Raw genomic sequence first — 26,225 nt, 5'->3', positions numbered from 1 at the left:
AAGGCTTTCAGAATGAGTCACACCAAAGCTCAATTATATACTATTTAGAAGAGACATCTATAAAATTTGTACATTTTATCTGTTTCTGGCACTGCTGGGGCGGGGAACCATACAAAGCTAGGCTCACAATCAGGATCTGCAAAATATATACTTCAGTCCTTGGACAATATTCCAGTTCTAAAAACAAAAGAGTTTTCTTAGTATAGGGCTTAAGGTATTTGCCTTGCCTGCAGCTGATCTTGGTTAGATTCCCAGCACCACATATGGTTTTCCAAGCACCTCCAGAAATAATCCCTGAGAACAAAGACAGGAGTAAGCCTTGAGAAACATGGATAGTGACCCAATCCTCCCCCAACGATATTTTTTGGGTTTTTTTGGGGGGGCGTCACACCCGGCGATGCACAGGGGTTACTCCTGGCTCTTCACTCAGGAATTACCCCTGGCGGTGCTCAGGGAACCATATGGGATGCTGGGATTAGAACCCGGGTCGGCCGTGTGCAAGGCAAACACCCTACCCGCTGTGCTATCGCTCCAGCCCCCAACGATATTTTAAAGTGGAAGGATTTGTAATTTTAAAATAAGAAAATTTTCTTTCTATCATCTTAAAATTAATCTCAATAAGGAGAAGCATTCTTAAGGAAATGAGAAAGCTAGAGAGAGGAAGATCAAACATAAGAGTTAATTGCTAGACAGGGGGACCAGGGAGATAGCTCACACCACGGAGTACAAGAAAATGAGGAACCATGAGCTTCATTTCCAGAACAACATGATCCATGACCACTGCAAGGGGTGGCCTTTGTGAGGAACTGGAGATCAACTATGGTGGGAATGAGATGGACCCTGAAGTGAAATGTTCTACAGTTGGTGTGAGAAACAGTTAAATAGATTTGGGCTCCCACTTCCACTCATGTTAGTGAAGCCATGAAAACTGAACCCACCACAGTAATAGAAACTAAACCAGAGAGACTGCACTTGAGGATACTACAGTTGGAAAGGAATGATGTGAAATGCTATCTCCCAAACAAGTGGATCACATGAGCACTTGCATGAATGGTGTGTGAACCTATTCTCTGACCAATTCAGCTCCGGAACAAAGTCACTAGTCACCAACAGGCCTCTCTCCCCAAGGCATGAAAAAGCTTGAAGGCCCTTCTGAAAAAAAGCAACACTGTTCTAGAAGAGAGTCTTGCAAATACTGACACTTGGGTTGCCCACAAAGAAAGGACATGACCTTCTATCCATTGAGAAACCCACCAGTGAGTCAGCTTTCTGGGCCCCCACTCTCAAAATTGAGACTGCTTAGATGTTTGGCGAGAGCCTCCAATATTGAGAGAGAGAGAGAGAGAGAGAGAGAGAGAGAGAGAGAGAGAGAGAGAGAGAGAGAGAGAGAGAGAGAGAGAGAGAGAGAGAGAGAGAGAGAGAGAGGGAGAGAGGAAGGAAGGAAGGAAGGAAGGAAGGAAGGAAGGAAGGAAGGAAGGAAGGAAGGAAGGAAGGAAGGAAGGAAGGGAAAGAAAGAAAGAAAGAAAGAAAGAAAGAAAGAAAGAAAGAAAGAAAGAAAGAAAGAAAGAAAGAAAGAAAGAAAGAAAGAAAGAAAGAAAGAAGAAAGAAAGAAAGAAAGAAAGAAAGAAAGAAAGAAAGAAAGAAAGAAAGAAAGAAAGAAAGAAAGAAAGAGAAAGAAAGAAAGAAAGAAAGAGAAAGAAAGAAAGAAAGAAAGAAAGAAAGAAAGAAAGAAAGAAAGAAAGAAAGAAAGAAAGAAAGAAGAAAGAAAGGAAAAGAAAGGAAGGAAGGAAGGAAGGAAGGAAGGAAGGAAGGAAGGAAGGAAGGAAGGAAGGAAGGAAGGAAGGAAGGAAGGAAGGAAGGAAGGAAAAGAGAAAGAGAGAGTGACCTGGGAGAGAGATAGAAGTGTGGTGGGGAGAGAGAGAACACAAAGAGAAAGCAGGAAGTTAGGAAGCAGTACAAGAAAAGAAGCAGAAGAAAATTATAAGCCATAATAAATAGTCTTTAAGGGGGTAAGAGAAGATAATCTTATCAATAGAGCAAGAATAGAATAATATTTAAAGAATGACCAGAAAACAACGGAATTTTAAAAGTTTAAATGTTTAATAAATGATAAACTTTCAAAAACAAAGAGAAGAGGAAAATGGGGAAGATTCACAAACTAGAGAATCATTCTAGGAAGATTCACATATGTAGTTCCAGGAAGCAAATAGAAGGAAATACTTTTTTTTTTTGTGCTTTTTGGGTCACACCCAGCGATGCACAGGGGTTACTCCTGGCTCTGCACTCAGGAATTACCCCTGGAAGTGCTCAGGGGACCATATGGGATGCCGGGGATCAAACCCAGGTCGGCTGCGTGCAAGGCAAACGCCCTACCTGCTGTGCTATCACTCTGGCCCCAAGGAAATACTTTTTAAAACTATGTTAGAAAAAAAAATCTCAGAAACAAAAGATGCAAATTGTCTGATTTTTTTTTCAAAGATGCAATGAAAGGGATCTTGCAAGGTACATTTTTGAAACATTTCTATGAAATGTATAAACTTTAAGACAAAGAGACGAAAATTAATTCCAGTCTCCTAGAAAGACTGGGATATCATAGTAGCAGTAGTACTGGAAAATGAAGAAAATTTAGGCTTTCATAATGGAAATGAAATGAGCAGTATCAAAACAATAGTGGGAATGTTGACTACTCAATTTTGGACAAAGTAAAAATTAAATTTAAATTATGTACTAATATCAATTGGATTTAATAATTAAGGATCAAGTCTTTTGTTCTAGATACACATTTATCTTAGTTGCCACAAGATATTTTAAAAATTGATCATGTATCAGGCAACTAAAATATTGATAAAAACATTCAATGTGGATCAGAATTTTGGGCTGTCCCAGGAATATCTACAAATCTCAGAAAACAAGAGCTCTGGATTTCAATAGCAAGGGGGCATAGGAAAGAAGAACTTGGACTCACATGAGGTAGGGATTTTAAAATACATAGGTATATAATTTTTTAAAAACTTAGATACCGAGAAAATTACAGTTATTCATGATTGGGCTTCAGGCATAAAATATTTCAATACTAATACCTTCACCAGTGTCCATTTCCATCAGTGCCCACCTCCCCACCTTTCATCCTGCCCATACCATTTGCTTACCACCCTGCTTTTACTAGAGGCACTTACACACACACATATGTAAATACATATACACACTTTTTTTTGGTAATGTGATTTATAGCACTGTTGCTGATAGGTAAAACAACACCTAAAGGTAAAAATCTTTCAGCACCACTTCCTCCAGGCAGAGATTTAATCACATCCACTCAAGGACTCATGAGGCTACATACCCATTGTGAAAGATTAGATTAGGAAAACAGGACTATGTGATGAGTGAGGGAGAAATTCTTAGCCACAGACCTATCTTTTTATGAGTTTGGGGGTACACACTTAAAATATCTACATGCCTAGAGATTTCTGAGCTGAGAAATTAACTCAAAATATGGTCCTGAGCAGATGACGCCACTGGAGCATTTGGCACTAGAATTTCTCTAGAAGGACAAATTTTTCATCAGGGTTTCCTACAAATAAAACACCAACTAGTATGATCTCACTGTAAGGAAATGGGCTGGAGCAATAGCACAGTGGGTAGGGTGTTTGCCTTGCACAGTGGCTGACCCGGGTTCGATTCCTTCATCCCTCTCGGAGAGCCTGATAAGCTACCAAGAGTATCCTCCCTGCAGGGCAGAGCCTGGCAAGCTACCCGTGGCATATTCGATATGCCAAAACCAGTAATAACAAGTCTCACAAAGGAGATGTTACTGGTGCCCACTTGAGCAGATCGATGAGCAACGGGATGACAGTGACAGTGACAGTTAAGGAAATATACAAGTAACTAAGCTACAGTGAGGACTGGAGGACCAAATCACTGTATCACTATATCACTGTCATCCCGTTGTTCATCAATTTGCTTGAACGGGCCCCAGTAACGTCTTCATTTGTCCCTGTCTCATGCTAGTGTATCCCAATGGCGTCTGCTCATTCCAGGAACATGAAGAGCACGTTGTTGTTACTGTTTTCGGCATATCAAATACGTCATGGGTAGCTTGTCAGGCTCTGAGTTCCTCTGTCAGTTCCTTCATGGGTGAGGCTCGTCTGAGCGTGTGAAGAGTGGCTGTGAGCATGCTGTGGCTGGATTCTGGAGGCTTTCAGCTGCCAGGGCTCTGCTTGGGGCGAGGAGAGAAACTCAACCCGCCTCCCTCCAAGGAGGCCCCGGTGAAGACAGCCTGGCGGGGGGCAGGGGGGGCAGGAGATTCTACATGGCTCTCTTCCAGGAGCTTTGTTTTATAGTCTCTGGATCTTGGCCATTGATGAGATTAAATGGTTCCAGGGGGAGTATGTGGGTGTGACTGCCAAGCTACTGGAAAACTGGAGATCTGGGTGGAGGAACCCCAGTCCTAATCTGAGCAGGCTTGGAGATCTCAGCCACGGGTCCCACATGCCTGGGTTGGAGGATGAAATAAACAAAAGAATTAGGCTCTGAAAAATTGTAAAAAAACAAACTATTAAAAATAATGAGTAACTAAATGAGAATGAATTCAACTATGAGAATTAAAAATAATTAAAGAAAAAGCCATATAATTTGTATTAATTTTATAACAACTTTCTTTCATATTTTAATATCTCTGACACTAGTATTTGCAACCATTGTGATAAGAAAGCACTATCCATTGTTTAGGAAGCAGTTTTTCCTAGAGGTAAAAAAAAAGATCATGTCTTAGGCTGGAGAGATAGTACAGCAGGCAAAGCGCTTGCCTTGAATGTGGCTGACCAAGGTTTGATCCCTGATATCCCATATGTTCCCAGGAGTAACCCTTGAACATGGCCAGGTGTGGCCCTCAAACACACAAAAACCCCAAACTAGGTCATGTCTTTAATTTTATGAATTATGGTGTTCGAATCATACCTCTGTAGAATAAGATATCTGTAAGGTATAAAGAGGCAGAAATAATTAAAGGAGAAAACTTTTGGCATATCAAAATATAAATATACTTTAAGTTAAAAAATTAAAATTATCAAAAGACAATAGGAACAAAATAGTTCCAAAATATGTGACAAATAGTGGTTAATATTCTTGGATTATTAAATGGAAATACCACAATTGTAATATAGAATTTATAACATGAAAAGAAAGTATAAAATAAGGGAAATGTTAATAAATTATTGATAAATATTATTATATACTTATAATTATAATCAATAAATTACAACAAAATGAATTGTTCTATTATAAATAAGACATCAAATTCTGTTGGTAATAAATACAAATTGAAAAGATGAAAATTTTGATAGTCATTGTCACTGTCATCCTGTTGCTCATCTATTTTGCTTGAGCGGGCACCAGTAATGTCTCCATTGTGAAATTTGTTGTTACTGTTTTTGGCATATCGAATACATCATGGGGAGCTTGACAGGCTCTGCCATGCGGGCGAGATACTCTCGGTAGCTTGCCGGGCTCTCAGAGGGAAGGAGGAATCGAACCCGGGTCGGCCGCATGCAAATGCCCTATCCGCTGTGCTATCCCTCCAGCCCGATAAAGTTTTATAAGAATTTTAAAAGTTTTATAAGAAATCAAAAAATTATATAGGAATATGCTGACATCACATAGTACTGAAAAACATTTAATATCATAAGATTTTTAATGACATAAATAAGCTCACACATAATTCACATTGCTTAGCACAGCAGGTAGGGCATTTGCCTTGCACAAGGCCGGCCGGGTTTGATTCCTCCGTCCTTTTCAGAGAGCCGGGCAAGCTTACCAAGAGTGTCCTGCCCACACGGCAGAGCCTGGCAATCTACCCGTGGCATAATCAATATGCCTAAAAAACAGTAACAACAAGTCTCACAATGGAGACGCTACTGGTGCCCACTTGATCAAATCGATGAACAATGGCACAACATTCCTACAGTACTAATGTCAAATCACAGACTAGTACCAATAGCCATCAGTTATAAAGAATATATTAGGGCTTGAGAGAGAACTATAGTGATTAAGGAGCTTGCCCTAAGACTATCACTGAAATGCATATGGTCCCCTGTGCACCTCCAAAAGTGACCCTGAGCCCAGAGCCAGGATTAAACTCTGAGCACCACTGGGTGTGGCTCCAAAACAAACAAACAAAAGTAAGAAAGAATATACAGATTGAGGCAACAGTGATAGTACATTAGGTAAGGTATTTGCCTTACAGTGGCCAACCCAGAAACAACCACTTGGACCCTTTATGGTTTCCAGAGTGCTGCCAGGAGTGATCCTTGAGTGAGTGCAGAGCCTGGAAAAAGCTCTAAATATTTCTGGGTTTGGCCCAAAAACAAAACAGACAAAAAGGATATGTAGAGTAAAAAAGTCCAGATGTTTACACTCAAAATGTTAATAGTTTCCTTCTCTAGGTAATAAAATAGTAGTGGATTTGTGTCTTTGTACTTTTATTATTTTTCCAAAAATAATAAAACTTTTATTAATAGGGTAAAATATTTTCAAAGATTTATGAAGACATTATAAGTAATGTCTTTATTTTACATTAAATGTCTTTAAATTACAAAGAATGCCTTTATAAACTATTTATAAAGACACAAAGACAAAAACCATAAAGACATAAAGGAGTAAAATGTGAACTTTGTTTTTGAGGATATGGGGGTGACTTTGTCACACTGAGGCTGTGGGTAGGATGAACTTGAGACTTCTCTAAAGGTATTTTTTTGGGGAAGTGCGACAAAGAAAGGAAGGAAGGTTCATTGCTAGCTGAAGAGACAATCTCATCTTGGTGGAAAGACCCGCCTCTTGATTGGGTCTTTCCTTTTAGAATGAAAAATATTTGAGTGTATTTATAGGCTAAGATGAAGGGGTAGTGGAAAAGGAGAGTCAAAGCTGAAGAAAAAAGGACTTGAAACAGATAAAGAAGAGACTAGAGGAGATAGAAAAGAAAGGAATCTAATGGTGACAGCATCTGGTTGAGGTGGGAAGTAATGGAATTGGAGTTTAATCCAGAAACTTTCAGCATATAACTGAGAAGATTTTTTAATTCAAAGTATCTGTCTATGAGGTCAAAGAGTGAAGTGATTACTTTGAATGTGTCTGACCCAAGTTCGATCCCTGACACTCCATATGGTCCCCTGAACCCACCACCCACCTGAATGCAGAGCCAGGAGTAATCCCTGAGCATAGCGGAGTGTGGCCCAAAAATCTAACAAACAAAAAGTATAAAATATCTGCCTAAAAGGTGGTCTAGGGAATTAAAGGTGCTTGAGATCTTGGTTCAAAATTGCAATTATGCCAACACATCAGTGAATCACAAAAGACAGCAGAGCTCACCAGAGATCTCTCCAGGACCCCATAGTGAGCCATTTCCACCCGGTCACCTCAGATGGAGCAAATGTGCCCTCTCCACCCACTCCAGATGAAACCCGAGCCGCCACTGGCTTCCAGAAGCAAAACCCAGATATGCAGGTTCCAGGACTAAGACTCCAGACCTCATGGTGGCAGCAGAGAGAGGCTGTCCCTTCCTGTCTCCCCGCCTGCTTGGGGTCCTGGCTGTCACACCCACAATCTGCCTCTGGGGGCCATCTCAGTGCATCAATGGCCTTGATCCAGAGACTTCCCAAATGAATCTCAAAATGGATTAGCTCTCTACAGAGATGTCTCTGGACCCCAATCATTTACAATTTTAAAACTCCAGAAATGCACACGACCTCTCATGATATTCATAATAATCAATAGAAAATAAATTATCTAGCATCTGCCTACCACAGGCTTGAAAGATGGTGGGAAAATTCGAGCAAACCGTAATGCCCCAAAGTAGAGAGAGAGAATGGGGGAAATTGTCTGCCATAGAGGCAGGGGGAAGAATTGGATGGTAGAGAAGGTGCATAACGGGGACATTAGTGGTGGAAAATGTGCACTGGTAGAGAGATGTGTGTTCGATCATTATGGCCAAAACTCAAACATGAAATCTTTGTAACTATCTCACGGTGATTCAATAAAAAAAATTGCAATTGTGGGATCTAAGTTCAAGTAGATAGGAAAGTAATGTACAGAGAATCTGTCAGATAGGAAGAAAGTGGATGGTTCCTATGTCTATGTTAACAAGGGAATTTCTATCAAGAAGCATCACTGAGGTCAGAAATATTGTCAAAATTTAAAAAAATTTGAATTTGAATTATTTTATTTTGATCAAGGGTCAGGCTCTTTAGTAGTCTGACTTTTGTATCATGTAGGGGTTGCCAAACATGTTTGCATTTTGTGATTTGTCAGAGTGTTTTAGGCCTTCAAATGGCTGCTAGGTGACAAGAAGGTCCATAACACTTTAACAGGTACCTTAATTGTACAATCTAGTGTATAATACTTCAAATAGATGGCTTGAAGAGCAGAATTGCCATAGGAAAACCCACTTCAATAGCAAAGACTCTAATGCCCTTTCCTGTTCCCTGAACACCCTTGACTCTGGACCCTCCAGCCACCTACCTTGTTTGAGTATCCCCAGTTCCCATTGAACCCAATACTTAGAGAAAAGGACCTTTCTGCCAAGTTGGAGGACTTGACAACCTCTGTCATGTAGACATTCAGGCACATGTGGTTTGTAATAGGAGCATAATGGGTGAACCCTGAAATTGGGAGGAATAAGTTAGGGGTGGATGTCTGTGAATGGACCTACAGATTAATCCTATGGAGATCTCCTTAAGGGGCTGGGAACATAGCTCAGTGATCAAGAATACATGCCTTGCATGTTTGAGGTCTTAAGTTTGACTCCCTACCCCTAAACACTGCCAGGTCTATCCTGGTACCCCTAGCATGGCTCAGTTTGAGCATTCAACTGTCTGGGTGGCTGTATGAGTATTTCTCAAAGTGACCCACAGGTCTCCCCTGAGCATTAATTGGGATTGGGAGACCTTATCCTCTGTAAAGAAAGGATACTGCCATGATCCATGTTATTACCATGTTATTATTTGAAAACTGCACATCTGATTCCAGAAACTGAGCTCATTTTAGAAAAAAAAGTTTTCATTTTGTTTTAATCACCATAATTTACAATACTGTCAATAATGTGGTTTCATATTCCAGTACTACACCTTTCACCAGGCTGTTCACTTCCCACTACTATTGTCTCAGGGTCTTACCTCAAACCCACTGCCCCACCTCTCCCATCTCTATGCTTGCTAAGCTAAGTTCTATAAACCAACATGAGCTCTTAACTCAGTCATTGCTCTATGATCATCCCTAGGCTGAGAGATATCCCCCAAACTACAGGTCTTTTCTGCAACATTAACAATCTACAAGTAAAAAAATCTCTTGCTTAGAAGAGAATATCATAAGTCATCCACAAATTTAGCTAGACAGGAAGTCATTCTGTCAGGAAATGATTAATTATTTCTTAAGTTTCTTCTTTGTGCCAGATGTTGAGATAATTTAAGGGTGATGATATCTATGTCAGAACCAAGATGCTTTTAAGACAGATGTCATACTAGAAATGTGAGCAAAGCTTCAGAGCACTGCAAAGTATGATGAGAAAGTAGGGATCAGGGCAGATTTCTCAATAGGTATTCCAACCAGGCTAATATGTATTTTTATTTGTATTTCTTTTGGAGTATTCAAAATTAATTCTTTTTCTTTCTTTCTGTGTCACAAATAACAGTGCTTAGGGCCTACTTTAGATAGTATTTGGGAGCCCATAAAGTGCTGGGGTTTAAATCTTGATTACCAGCATGCAGAGTTTGTGCTTTAGCCCATTGAGCTCTCTTCTCAGCATTTTATTTAAAAAACACAACTTTTTATACACAAAGGGGCACTTCATTTACTTAGCAAATGTTTATTGGGTACATCCACTATGCCAAGATATGTGAACAAATAATGTTCTGCCTAGGTGAGGGGTAAACTTCTTGTTTGCGCTAAGATAATCTGCTATGAGCATCTGTGGCTTGGCTCGGATTTGACAATTCTAGGGAAGGCCCAGTGGGACAGGGGGAGGCATTTTGGGTTCTGATGTTACTATCTGGTGAATCCCATATTTGAATTTTTCTCAAAGGTGTAAATTTGGTTAAAAGCTTTTATTTTCTCTCCAAAACAAAGTTGCTAATAATAGCAATTCTCACAGATTGCAAAAAAATGTTGACCCAATGTTGTCATGGTTGCCTATATACATCAGTAGTCATCCACATGACTAACCTTTTCATTCTTTCAGACCACCAGGAACCTAACAAGAATGTATTTATAGTTTACTCTTTGCACATGAACTGATATCTTATTATTGCACATGAACTGGTATCTTACTACTTCCAATTTAGATTTAAATAATTAGATACTTCCTAATATCTATTGTATATGTGTAATTGTATCATTTAAATTAGAAAATTTAAATGAATGATGCTTTTGTGAACTGAAGGGTACCTGCCTTCCCCTGCCCCTCTAACAATTCAAAACAAATAATTGCCAAACAAAATATAACTGCTTATCTGGACTGACACAACATGCTTCCTTAATGTAGTGTCTCCCTGTCCAGTTTAGCTTGTACAGGCTGCAGAAGCACAATCCAGTGCTTTAGCACCTATTACTCCAACATTAGTGACATAGAGCTCCTGGGTAACATTCTGTGACCCTTGGTAGATGGAGTACAAGACTTCTTCGCCAAGGATTGTCTATCTCTAATACTGAACCTCTCACCTCTTGTTCTACACTTTCTGCTCTCTCACCTTCTTACCTTCAGTGTCACTGGCTGAAAGGGTCTTTAGAACCAGCTCATTGGCCCTCAGGGAGATGGTGACCTCTTGACTCCTGTGCCTTAGCAAGGATTGGAGAGGAGGTGTAGGAACAGATGAGAGTCCTCAGGACAATAATCACACCCTTATATAAACACCCTGCAATCCACCTCTAACACAAATCTTGTGTCTTTGCTGATGCTCAGTAAGAGGTTAGCTGATAATGGCTTCAAGCACTCGTAGTTCTAGTGTTCATCCTTCCAAACCCAAAGGAATAGGTCTCTGATGCATCTGATCACCTGCTGGGGCTGGCGGGTTTTGAATCAAGGGCAACTTCCTTATTCTTTAAGCCAGAAATACCCCTTGTTTATAATAACAAAGTCTTTGCAACCCATGCATCCCTGAAGGCAAAATTCTGGAAAGCTGGAAAACTCTGGGGAAAGCATTGAAAAAAAAAAGGCAGAAGATTTCTCTGGCTTTGTCAGCTCCTTCTTCTGATTTCCTGTATTCACAGACCACACCGCATTCTCAGACCATCCCTTCATACCTTCTGGTAGCAAATGGAGAGCTCTGTTCCTGGGATTTCCCCATCTCTCCTCCCGTGTGAAGAGCCATCTGAGAGAGGAGAGACCAAGGTGAGAAGTCTCTCCCCACACCTGGTCTACCCACCTTACCAAGGCCACAGCTAACCTGCTGATTTTTCACAGAGGAGAGAGATTAGGTGAGAGACAGGAAGACTTCCTAAAATGAGACTTGAGAAAACTGAGTTAAGGTGGACTTTGGAAAAAGGGAAATGCCTTTGGGGATTTTTTTAAATGGAATCTCCATGAATTAGAGCATTACAAAATTGTTTATGATTGAGTTTCAGTCATACAATGTTCCAACACCCATACCTCCACCAGTGTAATTTCCCAGCACCAGTGTCCCCAGTTTCCCTCCCACCCCTTCAAGCCACCCACCTTTGGGGAGTTTTGAGTGTTGGATCTTCACCTTCATTTCTGTGAGAAAAATGTCTTCTGCAGGTTCTTGGCTCAGATCTCTGAAGAACATCTGGAAGGAGGTGAGGGGAGGAGGTTTGAAGAGGACTTACTCTGTTAAAGGCAACTCTCCTTCATCTGCCCCATGTTTCCCTCAAAGGACGTACCCAGGATGAGAACAGTTAGAAAATGTTTGGAATCAGAGCAGGAGTTCCCCACTCCCACCCTGCCACCCTGCTAATGCTAGATTCTGAACTGCATCTAATTATTTCTGGATCTGACTATCCAAATACCTAACACATTTTATATTTACAGAAATAGAATATGTTTATAAATGTGGAGGAAACTTATTATAAAGTCCATATGGCCACTTCTATTTAATGGGGAGGGCAGGAAGTAAGGAACAGTGCACATTAGGGAGGAACAATAAAATCGGTCGAGGGGGAAGACACAAAGGCAGGGGCCAGGGGTCACTGTCAGTCCTGGCCCTTCAGAAACGCACCAGGAAAGGGCTATACGTAATGGTTCTGGGGGAAATCTGGAGGAACTTTGAGACTCTTAAATGGAGCTTAGAAGAAGCTGGGAAGAGGGGCTGAGAAGAAAGAGGGGCAATATGTGACAAGAACAATGGGGTGGTCCTAAACAACCTGGTTCTGACTAACAGCAGGATGTGTTCAGAACAATAGCAATAGTGGCCATAGAACTTTTGAGAACAGAGATGGAGGAAGAGAAAAGCAGCCACTCATAGCAAGGCTTGCTGTTGTGTCGACAATAAACATCTTCACAGATCACAACACTTACAGGCAAGGTCACTCTGTGCCCATGGTTTGTGGAGGCAGAGTCCAGATCAGTCACATCTGAACTCAGGTGAATACATGTTATTTTATCCTCTAAATTCTAGAAAATATGAATGGCTGGTCTGAGACTCACAGAACTATAGAATTATGGTAAGAATTATGATAAGAACTAATGAGAAGCCCAATTATAGACTATTCCCACTTAATGGAAGCATTCATTCCAGAACATTGGCTACTTTAGGGAACCCTCCCCCCAAATCAACCAAAAAATCCCTAATCCTATGATAACAGGTTTTTCCTAGCATTTCTTCCAGAGGTATGGCTTAGCTTTCCATGGTGTGTGTGTCACCTTCCTGAGGTAAGTTTGGAAACCCAACTTTGCTTACAGGCATGCTCCCAGGAGACATTGGTTTAAGGGTAGTGATATTTGGTATTTAAGCAATTTTCATTATTTATATATTTACTCCCTTTGCTTGAGAGATTGATTGCTCACCTGTCCCCACTGTTAGCTCCCCCCCCCATACCCATTTTAGAAACCAAAGAAAGGACCTGAAACTTTTTTAGTTGAAAACCAAGGAAGTGAGAAAGAAAGTATCTACCACAGAATGCAGGGTGAAGAATACAAATTAAGCAAGACTTGAAGAAATTAATTCCTAGGCATGCACAGAAAGCTCAGAAATGGGTGGTACTGGGTCTCCCATAGATGAGTACATGGAAAGTCATTTGATTTTAGTTAGGAAGACTACAGTTGATTCCTAAGGAAAGAAGTCTAGGTCCAACTCTCTGTAACAGAGATTGGCTGTGGAGATGTGTGTGGGTTGGAACTTTGGGTGCACAGGATCACAAGGCATGAATAAATTAGGGATGGAGAGTGAGGAAGAGGGATGTTTAAGAGTTTCCTTGATTGAGATCTTATACTGCACTGGACCAGTTGAGTTTTATTGTCAGGGGCACACACCCGGCAGTGCTTAGGGAGCCATGTAGTGCCAGGAATAAAACCTGGGGCTCTGTTATGCAAAGTATGTGCTCCAGCTTTTTTAGTTATCTCCTTGGTTCCTTACTGGGGTGTAAACTTAAGTTCTCAACCGTTTCTTTTTTTTTTTTATTTTAATTTAAATTTTATTGAATCACCATGTGGAGGGTTACAAAGTTCTCATGATTATGTCAGTTATACAGTACTCAAACACCCTTCCCTTCACCCGTGCCCATATTCCATCACCAACCACCCCATTATACCTCCCGCCCCCTCCCACCCCCCCAGTCCCTGCCCTTGTAAGTGATAAGTTTCACTTCGTTTACGCTTTATCTTGGTTACAGTCCATGTTTCAACACATAATTCACTATTGTTGCTAGGGTTTCCCCCCAAAAAAGAGAAGACAGTCCCACTGTCAAGGAAGCATTTGATGGCTCTCCATTGCTGAGAATGTAGAGATATTAAGTCCCGCTGTTTGTTACATAACTTTTCTATTTTTTTCCCCCCTCGTCCCGCGCCACCGAGATCACGCCTGTTTAGTAATCACCACGCTGCCTGACAAAGGGAAACAAACCAAAAGAGATGGTTATTTCTTGTCATCAGCCGGCGTGGGGCTCTAGCTTAGTTGATAGTCTGGTATAATGTCTGCAAGCAGTTTCTGGAACCAAAAGTAATACGCTGGTATCGGCCCCGGCTCAAGGTTCCACCAGCGTCCTGCTGTTCCAAGTACATAATAATTTATTCCCTTGCATCCGATTCCCACGCCACCAGGTCCGTGTCAGCTTAATGGACATCATACTATGGTTAACGCCACGCCGCGTTTTTTCCCGAGAAAGAAGGATATTTCTTCTCAGCCGGCGTGGGGATATGGCTTAGTTCAGTCTATAGAGATGGCTACCACTTTGGTGGCCTTCAATATTTCAGCAAAAGACTTACTATTCTTGTTAGGATTTAGTTCTCAACCGTTTCAATAGGATATTTTGTGTGTCTGGCTCTTTGACTCCAACTTACTCTATATTTTGTATATTTTTAATTCATTTAATTTTTTAAAACTATGGCAGGTAGATTATTATTACCATTTTAAAGGTGAAAAAATTATAAAGGTAGAGTTGCTTATGATAACAGAGCTAGCACAAGATGCAAATTTATGAGGTGTCTACTACCCACAAATGCCCCAACTATACACCATTCTACCCAGCTAGTCCCCAGAACCACCCCACCATACTCTCTTTCACATAGAGTTCATTATTTTATTGGCAAGAGTTGTGAAGATGAACAAAGTATGATCTAAATGGACTCTAAATTGTGGTGGGGCATGGCACCCATTTGCAGGTGTGTTACAAAATAGTAGCGAAATGATAATTATGTCAGAAATACAGAGAAGCACCCACTTCCATTGTGGGCTGAAGGGAATATTGGTCAGGAGAGATTTGGGAAAAGGATGGTTAGGGTGATGGGAAAGAAGTGAACTAAATATGAGCAAAGTCTGGAGGTGGTAGCCTCAGGGAATGTGTGGAAAACCAAAACAGAACAACGCATTGGCAAGGCAAAGAAACTTTCTGAAAGTGACCAAAAGGACTGGCATGAAGGTGAGAGGCCCAGGAGGGAGGGTCACAGAGTAGGAGGGATGTGTGCTTTGCTTTTGGTAAACTGACAAAATCCTGGGTATTCCACATTTAGATAAGGGACAGAAGCAGAGTGGCCACAGTGCCAAATGCACTGGTGAGACCCAGCAAGAAAGAACTGGTGAATATCCCTTATCTTAACAAGAGAGGTTCTGTCTGCCACCTGATTCAACTGACAAGAGCTGAATAATCACAGAAATGAAAGAATTTAAAAAATCAAGTTCCCAGGCATCATTTAATGCCAGAAAATGTTTGGAATTTTAATGACAAAAGAGATAAGATTGAGGCCTAGGAAACATCTGCTCTTCGGGATAATCCTACCCAAGTTCCACTCACTTCACCAAGATGGAAAGGTGATTTTACCTATTTTAGATTACAGACACCAAAAGAAGGGGAAAGCTATGGAAGACATAGGAAAGTCTCAGTGGAACATGAGGGGTTGAGGACACAAGTTTTTCCCCTGAATTGAGGCAACCATGTTCACTGGAGGAGAGAGAGCATGCATGCATTTGCATTCGCTTACAGGAAGAGTGGGAACTCCTAATAGTCCTCTCCCACCTTTTTATCTCCCCCAGTAGTGTGGGTGTGAAAAAGTGAGTTGCAAGTTAAGGAAAAGGTCAGTGCAGGAGAAAGAAATGGCCCTTGTTCTAGGAGCAGAGGAATTTGTGGAGAGCAAGGCTAGACACTGTGAGTGTGTAAGGACTTCAGCAAATTACTTCAGATCTTTTCTTCAGTGATGCTGAGAAGTCCAGCTTCCATAAAAGGCAAGTAACTGCAGCACTGCTCTTGGCTTGCAGTTTCATGGGGAAGAGATATCAAGGAAGTGAGATGAGATGAGATGAGATGAGATGAGGTGAGAATAGGTGTGATGAGCAAGAATTGAAGAGAAGTAGAGCTGTCATTCTCCAGCCTTTGGCCTCAGGACCACTTCCATGGACCCATGGAAGCACATCTAAACCAAACCAGCTGGTCTGAGGCAACCCAGAGACTGGGCAGATACCCCAAACTACATAAATCTGCTGCTCCATCCTCACTAACTCTAAGGACTGGAGGGTAATTGCAGGTTCTGATATCTGTCCCAGAATAGCTCCACAATAACCTTGGTATGTAAATGGGAATAACTAGACTTTGACTTGCATGACTACTGAATACCACCTCAAGGGCATGGATATTGCTAGAATAAGAGATCATAACCCCATAGTGCAACATAACAGTAACCTCTTACTGTAAAATAATGAGTCATATCAGTTTACAGATAATTTGGATTCTAAAGTTCAACTGTCAGCACCCATAAAACTACGGGAAGTGGTGAAACAAAGGAGTTCCTCTGCACTGGCCAACAGAAAGAAGTCCCAGAAAATCCTTGAGCTCAACAAAACATCTGAGCCTAGTTGAGGCAGACCTCAAATGCACTGACCTCTATGCAATGGCAATGAAAATAAACAATCACTTGACAAAAAAGTCAACCAGCTCAAGGAAGAACTGATTCAGAGTATTAAAGAATCCATACAGATGGAATTGATGCTACTGTTAAAAAAATACAATAGCAAGCCACAGAATTCTGCATGTGGAGGACCATAACAGTGATAAAATTGTTGAAGACAAAATAGAAGTCATGAACAGTAAGGCAGTAACAAAAGACAAAAAAGAGGTAAAAGGACAGAGGAGAATGTAAGATTCCTTATGGATAACAAACAGCAAGAGAAATAATCTATGAATACCAGAAGGTGAGGAAAAAGAGAATGGGAATAAAAAATGGTGGAAGAAATCATAATTGAGAACTTCCCTAGCCTCTGGAGGGAGGCTTCAGCACAGATCCAAGAGACCAAACAAAACGGAAACAAACAAAACACCAAAACAAGCAATTATGAAAATGGTGAAAGCAAAAGACAAAGACAGCCTACTTAAAGCCGCAAGAAAGAGGAAAACCTCAAATACAAGGGAAATAATACAAGAATCACAACAGATCTCAATATTATATCATAAAAGCAAGAAAAGAGTGAATGAAACAAAATAACATTTACACTAGAGTTTACTCACCTGCAAAGCTGTCATTTTGATTTGAGGGATGGATAAAAGTCTTTCCATATAAACAAGAGCTGGCAACATTTGAGACAACTAAACCAATTCTGCAAAAATTATTGAAAAGTTTCCTATGAAAAGCAAACAGCCACTTGCAAAGATAACCACACACACAAATGGCAACACAGCCCTTTATATCAATAGTCTCAATGGCAATGGACAAAACTCTCATAAAAAGGCAAAGAAAATCTGTTTGTTATTTACAGGAAGCAAACCAAAACTCACCTAAATGCACTCAAACTCATAGGATAAATACAGGCTTGGAGTAAAAGGTTAGAAAACAATCATACAAGCCAGTGGTAGACCAAGAAAAAAAAAAGGCTGGAACAGGCATACTTATGTCAGACCAAACAGCATTCAACATAAAGAAAGAAAGTAAAAACTGGAATGAATACTACTTACTGGTTAAAGGAACAATAGACTAAAAAGTACTAACTCTTATCAAGACTTATGCAGCAAATGAATGGTCACAAAATTTATTCATAAAACTTCTGCCCTTAAACCTAAAGAAATGCATTAATGGAAATGTAATAGTAGTAGACTTCAATACTCTACTTTTGCCATAAGACAGATCAATATCAGACCAAGTAGAATATCAGTAAAGAAACAAAAGCCCTAAATGAGGAGAAACTTATCCACTGGTGGTGGAAATGTTGTCTGAGTCAATCCCTATGGAAAACAGCATGGAGATTTATAAGTAAAGAATTGAGCTGCCAGACAATCCAGCAATTCCATTTTTGGTATTTAATCCCAAGACAAAAAAAATTATTTAAAAAGACATATGCACACTGTGATTAATTGCAGCCCTGAACACAATAGCTAAGGTATGGAATCTCTAGATGTTTAATGACAAATGAGTAGATTATGAAGATGTGGGACATATACACAATGGAATATTGTGCAGCTACAAGGAAAAGCAAAATTATGCAATTTGCTGCAACCTGAATGAACTGGAGGGTATCATGTTAAGTATGCCATAAGAAGGACAGTCACATGACGATCTCAATTATGTGTTAGGCAGAATAATTGCATGAGGGAATGCAAGGTATAATGATATTGGCCACTCTTGACCCCACAATATAGGAAGGGAACAGACAGGGAAAGAAATTGAGGAGAGTTCCAGTAAGAGAAGTGATGGGGGGCAGAGGTCAAAGGGTTTGGGTATATTGTATTGGTGGTATTGAGGCATGACATAGCTATATATACATACACAAACCACAGAATGAACAACACTGAAAACAGGAGATCCGAACTACAACAACCAAACTTTAAAAAGTGCCTGTCTCAGAGGTAGTCTGGGGGCTGGAGTAGGGGGGAACCTGGGGACACTGGTGGAAGGAAGTTGACATTGGTGGTGGAATTGGTTCTGGTGTAACTTAGTATGCCTAAAACCCAACTATAAATAATTTTGTAAATTATAGTAAAAAAATTTGTTTTTAAAGTCAGAAGGGCATCAGGGGCCAGTGATGATGAGAAATTGATGTTTTTGTTGGTTGTTCTTGGGCTAACAAGAGAGGTGGGGTGTGGGGGAGGTGAAGGGAAGTGAAATTCAGAGGGATTAAATTCATGATCAGAAACTAGAAAAGCAGAGATTAAGATTGCCCTGGAAAATAACTTCTTCTTGATATTGTCCAGACCTGTCTCTGCCTAACTGCTGATCTTCCATTGGAATTAAGAGCCAAGGAGAATATTGCCATGTGGAGATCTGAATGTGTTTGGACTTGATGTATTAGATGTTAAAATAACCAGATCCATATTCTATTAAGAAGAGAAGTTACTGAGTGGGTTTATGACTTCTACCCTGACAACTTGTGGTAGAGCCAGGATATTTAGATTATAGGGTTCTGCGGATTGCCATGATAGATCTGCCAGGGTGAGAAACTTACCTTGACTATACAGATCTGGAAATAGATGGGTTGAATGCCCATACAGACATAGTAGGTGATAACATCCAGGATGAAGGGGTCTACAGTCTGGGATACGTCCAGGGAAAGTGGCTAGGAGGGTACCTGAAGTTACTAGTAAGTGTTGTTTTCTCTGTTACCAGAGAAATTTTAAAGTCTTTATATCCTTTGATACACTAACCTAGCAGATCCTTTTACATGATTCAATATGCTACAATACAATTTCCACTCCTAATCACAAACAACTACACAATGATATCCTCCACAGGGACCCTGAATAATTTCAATTGCACAAGAACTATCAAGCACTTCTGTGTGTAAGGTGCTGTGCTAGGAGAAGAAAAGATGCTTGAGACTATAACTAATGATGGAAATGTCTTGACTGGGTCCAAGGATTATATCAACTAGCCAATGCTAGGTAATCCTGGGTATATGTGAAGGATTTAATGAGATGATCTGATGTCTCTTGTGGTACCTGACTAAATTAATGATTTTGAAATTATTAACAAACTATGAATAAACTAAGTTTTAAATATTATAAGAACTGAAATTATTTCTTATGATATTAATTAATGGACTGGAGCGATAGCACAGTAGGCAGGGAGTTTGCCTGACACGTGGCCAACCTGGGTTCGATTCCTTTATCCCTCTCAGAGAACCTGGCAAGCTACTGAGAGTATCCCGTCCACATGGCAGAGACTGGCAAGCTACCCATGGCATATTCAATATGCCAAAAACAGTAACAACAAGTCTCACAATGGAGACGTTACTGGTGCCCGCTTAAGCAAATCGATAGCAATGGATGACAGTGACAATGTTACAGGAAAAGGATCAGTGCCTGTACCATTCTCACCCAACCTCATATGACATTTTTTTTTCTTTTTGGGTCACACCCAGTGATGCACAGGGGTTACTCCTGGCTCATGCACTCAGGAATTACCCCTGGCACTGCTCAGGGGACCATATGGGATGCTGGGATTTGACCTCAGGTTGGCCGCGGGCAAGGCAAATGCCCTCCCCGCTGTGCTATCGCTCCAGCCCCTCATATGACATTTAAAAAAAAAAAGAACCTAGCATTTGATTTAGATCCTCATTAAAGTATATAAACCAGTAGTTTTCTTTGTACCACACCAGCCAATCCACTTTCTCCATAGCCAGCTGCACCCAATCTGCCTTCCCTTCTGTTAACATCAGCCAGATCTCCAGTAGGTCTAATCCAAGATTTTATTATTATTATTTTTGTGGATACCTTGGCCTGGCAAGCTACCCATGGTGTATTTGATATGCCAAAAACAGTAACAACAAGTCTCACAAAGGAGACATTACTGGTGCCCGCTCGAGCAAATCGATGAACAACGGGACGACAGTGCTACAGTGCTACCTTGGCCTACCTTGGGATGCTGAAAGTATGTTAAAGGAATCATAGTGTTGGGGAGGGGAATTTTTTCTTTTAACAGTTGCCATCAGAGGTGGTGGCTTCTGTGTACTTAAGTCATGCCCAATAAGCAATAAGTAAGCAAGTAGAGAGTGTTCAAGTATGAATAGATTCCCTCCTTCCTGACAAAAGCTTTGAATGAACTGTAGCTGCACTATAGATCCAGAAGGCTCATTGGACCTGATTTTGAGAATAAAAGAAAGTTGTTGAGACCCTGGGAGGAGCTGTTGTGCAGTGTGGAATATTAAGTCTTTCTAATAAAGAAAAAAAAAGTTATCTGGTATCAAAGAGTACAACCTACAGACTCTCAGGTATGTCCTTGTGATTTTTTTTTTTTGCTTGAAATCTCAAGGGGGCCAAAATCCTTGTATTCTAGAACAAGGAGTTGATGGTTTGGTTAGTTCTAAAACCACACATAGGATCGGTTTACTAATTAAAGCTTTATGACATAGAGCCTCCAGAAGAAAACAACATGTAGAGAATTTTTTATTTGATGCTTTTTAAGAGATGGCAATTAAAAGCACTAGAAGATGCTTTAAACTCACCCCTCCAACCCAACCCACCCCCACACAAATGTCAGACTAAAACTCCAGCTAGAATGTGCATTATATGCAAGATTGATTGGATTGGGGGGCACTCTCTAACAAAAGACTAGATAATTAGAAGTGAATTGAGTTGTTGGGAGAATTAGAACAGGTTTCACATTTCTAATAGAGCTCAAGACTTTATAAATCCATGCTGATGGACTGTGGCCTGAATGAAAACTCCAAACGAATAGTTTCTAGTTGACAGACAAAGGCAATAAAGAATCTACAAAAGGGGCCAGAGCGATAGCACAGCAGGTAGGGCGTTTGCCTTGCACGCAGCTGACCCGGGTTCAATCCCCGGCATCCCATATGGTCCCCCAAGCACTGCCAGGAGTAATTCCTGAGTGCATAGCCAAGAGTAACCCCTGAGCATCGCTGGGTGTGACCCAAAAAGCAAAAAAAAAAAAAAGAATCTACAAAAGACTTTATGTGCACATTACAAGATGCTCTTTAGCATTTGGTTGAAAAATCAACACAATTATGATTTTTAGAGGGTTGCAAATCCTATATGACTTTAAAGCATAATAATTGGGTTTTCAAAAACAGGTGACTAGTTAAAGAAACTTTAATACATCTACACAATGGAATACTATGCAGCTATTAGAAAAGATGAAGTCATGAAATTTGCATATAAGTGGATCAACATGGAAAGTATCATGTTAAGTGAAATGAGTTAGAAAGAGAGAGACAGACATAGAAAGATTGCACTCATCTGTGGAATATAAAATAACAGAGTGGGAGACTAACATCTAAGAGTTGTAGAGATAAGGATCAGGAGGTCTGCCCCACAGTTTGGAAACTGGCCTCATATACTAGGGGAAAAGGCAGCTCAGATAGAGAAGGGAACACCAAGTAGAGGATGTTGAGAGGACCCATTCAGGTTGGAAGATGAGAACTAAAAGTAGACTGTAGACCGAAAATAAAGGCCATTCAATACCACTATTGCAAACTACAACACCCAAAAGGAGAGAGAACAAAAAGGAATGCCCTGCCTCAGAGGCAGGGTGGGGTGGGGGGATGGGGTGGAGGTGATGAGAGGGATACTGGGATCATTGGTGGAGGTGAATGGGCACTGGTGAAGGGATGGGTAACTGATCACTGTATGAGTGAAATGCAAACACAAAAGTTTATAAGTTTGTAACTCCATCACAGTGGTTCTCTAATAAAATATTTTTTAAAAAAGCATAATAATTGGCTTTTCTGGGTAAATAAAAAGTGTTTCTGCATAGGATCTATTAGTATCAAAGTAGAAAGATGTTCAAAAATTATCTCATCTAGTTGATATCTGATCCTATTTTTCTGACTCTACTAGTCTTTTCTGACTCTTACATCCGGTCTATTGGAATACTATTAAATTCAGAAATGTGACTTTAAGGAATTAGGTGTCACCATTTCTAAAAAATGCTGTCTATTTTCACAATATCTCTAGTCTCTTCATGTACCAAGTGCTTTTGGTGTCAGTATAAGACAAATATTAATCGTTAATTGTTAGGGAACAGGAGTCAGGGAAAACCAAAATCCTGTATGTGTCTTGACAAATAAAAATAGCAGCAGATAGATATCAATTAATAAAAATATCAAATAAGAAAATATAAAATAAGTAATGATTCTGAAAATATGACTCCCCAATATCTTTATTAGAATTAAAGACATAAAGACATAAGGAAGCACCTTGTTTGGGGATTGGAGTGACAGCATAGTGGGTAGGGATTCTTCTATACACACAGTTGACCTGGGATTGATCCCCAGCATCCCATATGGTTCTTTGAACACTGACAGGAGAAATTCCTGAGTGCAGAGCCAGGAGTAACCCCTGAGCATTGCCACGTATGATCCAAAAACAAAAAATAGCACCCTGATTGATCAAGTGAAAAGCAAAATGAAGAGTTATTAGAGTGACAAGTTAGAAAATAAATAGTAAAAATCAGTAGTTTCCTTTTATACCAAGAATAATATTCAAATATAATGAACTGCGGGGGAAAATTACCAAACAAGGGAAATAAATTTAATAAGAAACAGGCAAAAAAAGTAGAATGAAGATGTATAACTATCCTGAGGGATATGTGTATGTATGTATGTGTGTATATATATGCATATATATATGAGCTTAAACAAAGTTATACATATGACCTAATTTTCTAAAGATGCAAATTCCAATAGAAATCCAAAAGGGATTAAAAAAAACCAACAAATGATAAAAGTGGTATTTTTAATTAATAGGGCAAGATAAGTTATGACTAAATAATTGTAAAAATATAATTATATACTTCACAGTAAACAGCAAAATTAATCAGATGGGTTATGTAAATATACAAAGTGGGACGTTAAAAGGTTTAGAGTAAATTACCAGTGAATATTTAATCTTGGACCAGAGGTCTTTCAAAGTATGACTTCAAAGGTAGCAACCATAAAGTTTGAAAGTGTATTAAAGTTATGTGAGTCAAACAATATTTTTGACAAAATTGATAGGCAAAAAATAAAGTGGCTAAAAATAACTGCAACACAAATGACAGCAAAAGCTAATTCTCTTAATTTATGACTTTTCTTTTTTTTTGGTCACAATGAGTGGTGTTCAGGGGCTACTCCCAGCCCAATGCTCAGGACCCAGGAATCTGGTACCAGAGATCGAACCCTGACATTCCATATGCAAAGCATGTGCTCAAGTCCTTTGAGCCATAGGTATAAGATCTTTTTAAACCAATAAAAGATGAGTTTCCTTCCCTTCTCTGTCTGAGATATCCCTCTTGCATATGATTTGTGATGAACTGAGTGGGGTCTGGATTGAAGCCACCATGACCCTATGCCAAGTAGGACACTTCTGTTCTTTTTGCTACTTTGGGCAAGTGGCCCAGTCTCAGTGGGCCTCAACCGCCCGATGTATAACCTGGGAAAGGGCAATAGTGCCACCTCCTGACAGAAAGGCAGCAATGGAAGATCTGGCACCTCTATGTCCTCAGGAAACAGTTGTCACACTCAGAGAAATGAGCACAGGGAACTCACAAAAGGCCTCTCCCTGGCCTGAACTCATATAAAGATGCTTAACTTCTTTTCCTAGGGAAGGTGCAGTGTTTGGGCTTTTTTTCTGTATTCCAGTCCTGCCTCATCACACTCAAAGGAGCCTGGGGCTGATTCTTGAGGTCAGAGAAGGGTAATATATGAAAACAGCCCCTCTTCCCACTCCTGCCCTCACTACCCTACCATCTCTGCCAGCTTGTAGATTGCAGTATACAGCATGTTGAAGGTTCTCTCATACCACGGGTCTGCATGGCCCAGGAACGCTACCAGCTCCCTTAACTCTGAGCTTGTGGATACAACAGGCTTCTGAGATAAGGATTGGGATGCATCAGTCAGACTCCCTTCCTAGTTCGAAGTCCCCAGGCACCAGGAAGCACAATAGCTTTGAGGATGTAACCAAATTAAGTGATTTGGCCTCTATTGGGTCTCTATTTATTTATGCCCAAAGACTGCTATTTTAATTTTTATTTTATTATTATTTATTATTTTTTTATCCCCACGAGACAGTTATAAAGCTTTTCTGTTTGAGTTTCAGTCATACAATGATTGATCACCAAACCCTCCACCACTGAACATCTCCCACCACCAAGGTCCCCAGTATCCCATCCCCCTATTCCACCCCTCTCTTTGACTCTATGGCAGACAATCTCCCCCATACTCTTTATTGTATTGCTTATTATGAGTGGCATATGATGTCGCGACTGCGCTCTCCTGGGATTCTAAAATTTTAGACGGTTAGGGTCTGGAGAAATCTCTGCAAGAGCTGCTCGGTTCAGAGATTCTTTTGTGTGTCTCTGGATCATGGCCTTTAAGAAGCTTAAGTAGCATCTGGAGGCAGTTTGTGGGCATGACCTTCAGGTCTCATGTGGACGAGGAGATGAGAAGGACCGGCCCATCCCCTATCCCTTGAGGCCTGGAGTTTGTCATCACTGGACCCGTGAACCTGCACTTCTCATTGGGTTCTGGAGATTGACAGCTGCTGGGGTTCTTATAGGGGGCAGGTGAAAGAATGATGCCTATCCTGTCTGAGGCACCCCAGTGAAGTCAGCCTGGCCTAAAATCTGGAGGCATCTCTGCAGCGAGCTGCTTGGTTCAGAGATTCTTTTGTGTGTGTCTGAATCATGGCCCTTGTTTCCATCTTTTCCAGTAAAATAAACTACTGGCTTATGCCCTGCAGGGCATGCCCGCTCTCCTGAAGCACACTGCACCGGCTCTAATTGAGGCTTTTGATCTCTTTCAGCATTTATGGGTCTCTGAAATAAGGCCAATAAATGAGCTTGTATAGCTGAGCCAGAGGTGGTTTGTGGATGTGACTCCCACATACCTAGCTTTTGGCCGTTTAATTTCTTGGTAAACTTGGACCCAAGTTGTTGGGATCTGGCCAAAGGCACAGCAACAATTTGGGGGTGTCAGGAAGTCTGAAGGCACCATCAGGCTGCTGATGCATTCTCCCTGACGGTACAGGTTGACCTGCTGGCAGACTATACCCTCTAGACAGCTATTTTTAAACCTCAGCTAGAGCTGGTAAATCCTTCAGTACTTGTTTATCAATCATAAAAGGGGTAGAGGAAATAATGATCCCCAATAAGAAGACGTGTGCAACAGGAACACAGCGCCAGCCTTCCCCTGCTGCCTCAAGCAGGCATCCATGGTCTGAGACACTTTTGTGTGCCCCAGGGAGTGGTAGTATAAGTGAGCACTGGCCACATTCAACCTCCAGGGCCTGGAACAAAAGGTATTTTATATCAACCCAATCATCACCCCAGGCCAAGCTTCACATCCTAAGGAAGTGTGACCCTGGTGTCAGGGGATGCTGGACTGCATTGGCCAGCTTCAGCTAGAGTTCTTCCCCTGACATCCACTCCTTTCCACTCCTTCTTGCTCCCCACATACTCCCACCATCATCTTAGGTGCTGAAACAGGGATGTAGTAGAGCTGCAGGCTTAGTCTAGGCGTGAGGCAGAACTTCTCCATGTCTTGCTTCCTAGCAAGGACCAACAGAGTGTAGTGGTAAGAGCAGGGTTTGTGGCTCCAGACAGACTTGGTTCCACATCCTGGTTCTGCTATCTCTTGACTTTTGACTTCTGTCTC

General features: G+C 40.7%; 1 protein-coding gene across 1 annotated transcript in view; it reads right to left on the bottom strand.

Annotated features, from left to right (window-relative positions):
* Positions 1–8,236: 8,236 nt before the first annotated feature.
* The window catches only part of PIK3R6 (phosphoinositide-3-kinase regulatory subunit 6), a 31,993-nt gene continuing 14,004 nt past the window's right edge, over positions 8,237–26,225 (bottom strand). The window contains 8 exon segments of the mRNA XM_055132201.1: positions 8,237–8,326; positions 8,512–8,657; positions 10,742–10,831; positions 11,286–11,354; positions 11,699–11,789; positions 19,080–19,190; positions 24,318–24,440; positions 26,034–26,121. Of these exon segments, the coding sequence (XP_054988176.1) occupies positions 8,237–8,326; positions 8,512–8,657; positions 10,742–10,831; positions 11,286–11,354; positions 11,699–11,789; positions 19,080–19,190; positions 24,318–24,440; positions 26,034–26,121 (808 nt within the window).

Source organism: Sorex araneus, chromosome 3 (genome assembly GCF_027595985.1).
Source record: "Sorex araneus isolate mSorAra2 chromosome 3, mSorAra2.pri, whole genome shotgun sequence".
NCBI lineage: Eukaryota > Metazoa > Chordata > Mammalia > Eulipotyphla > Soricidae > Sorex > Sorex araneus.
Note: the sequence above shows the minus strand (reverse complement) of the source record. Positions and strands in the feature narration are given on the sequence as shown.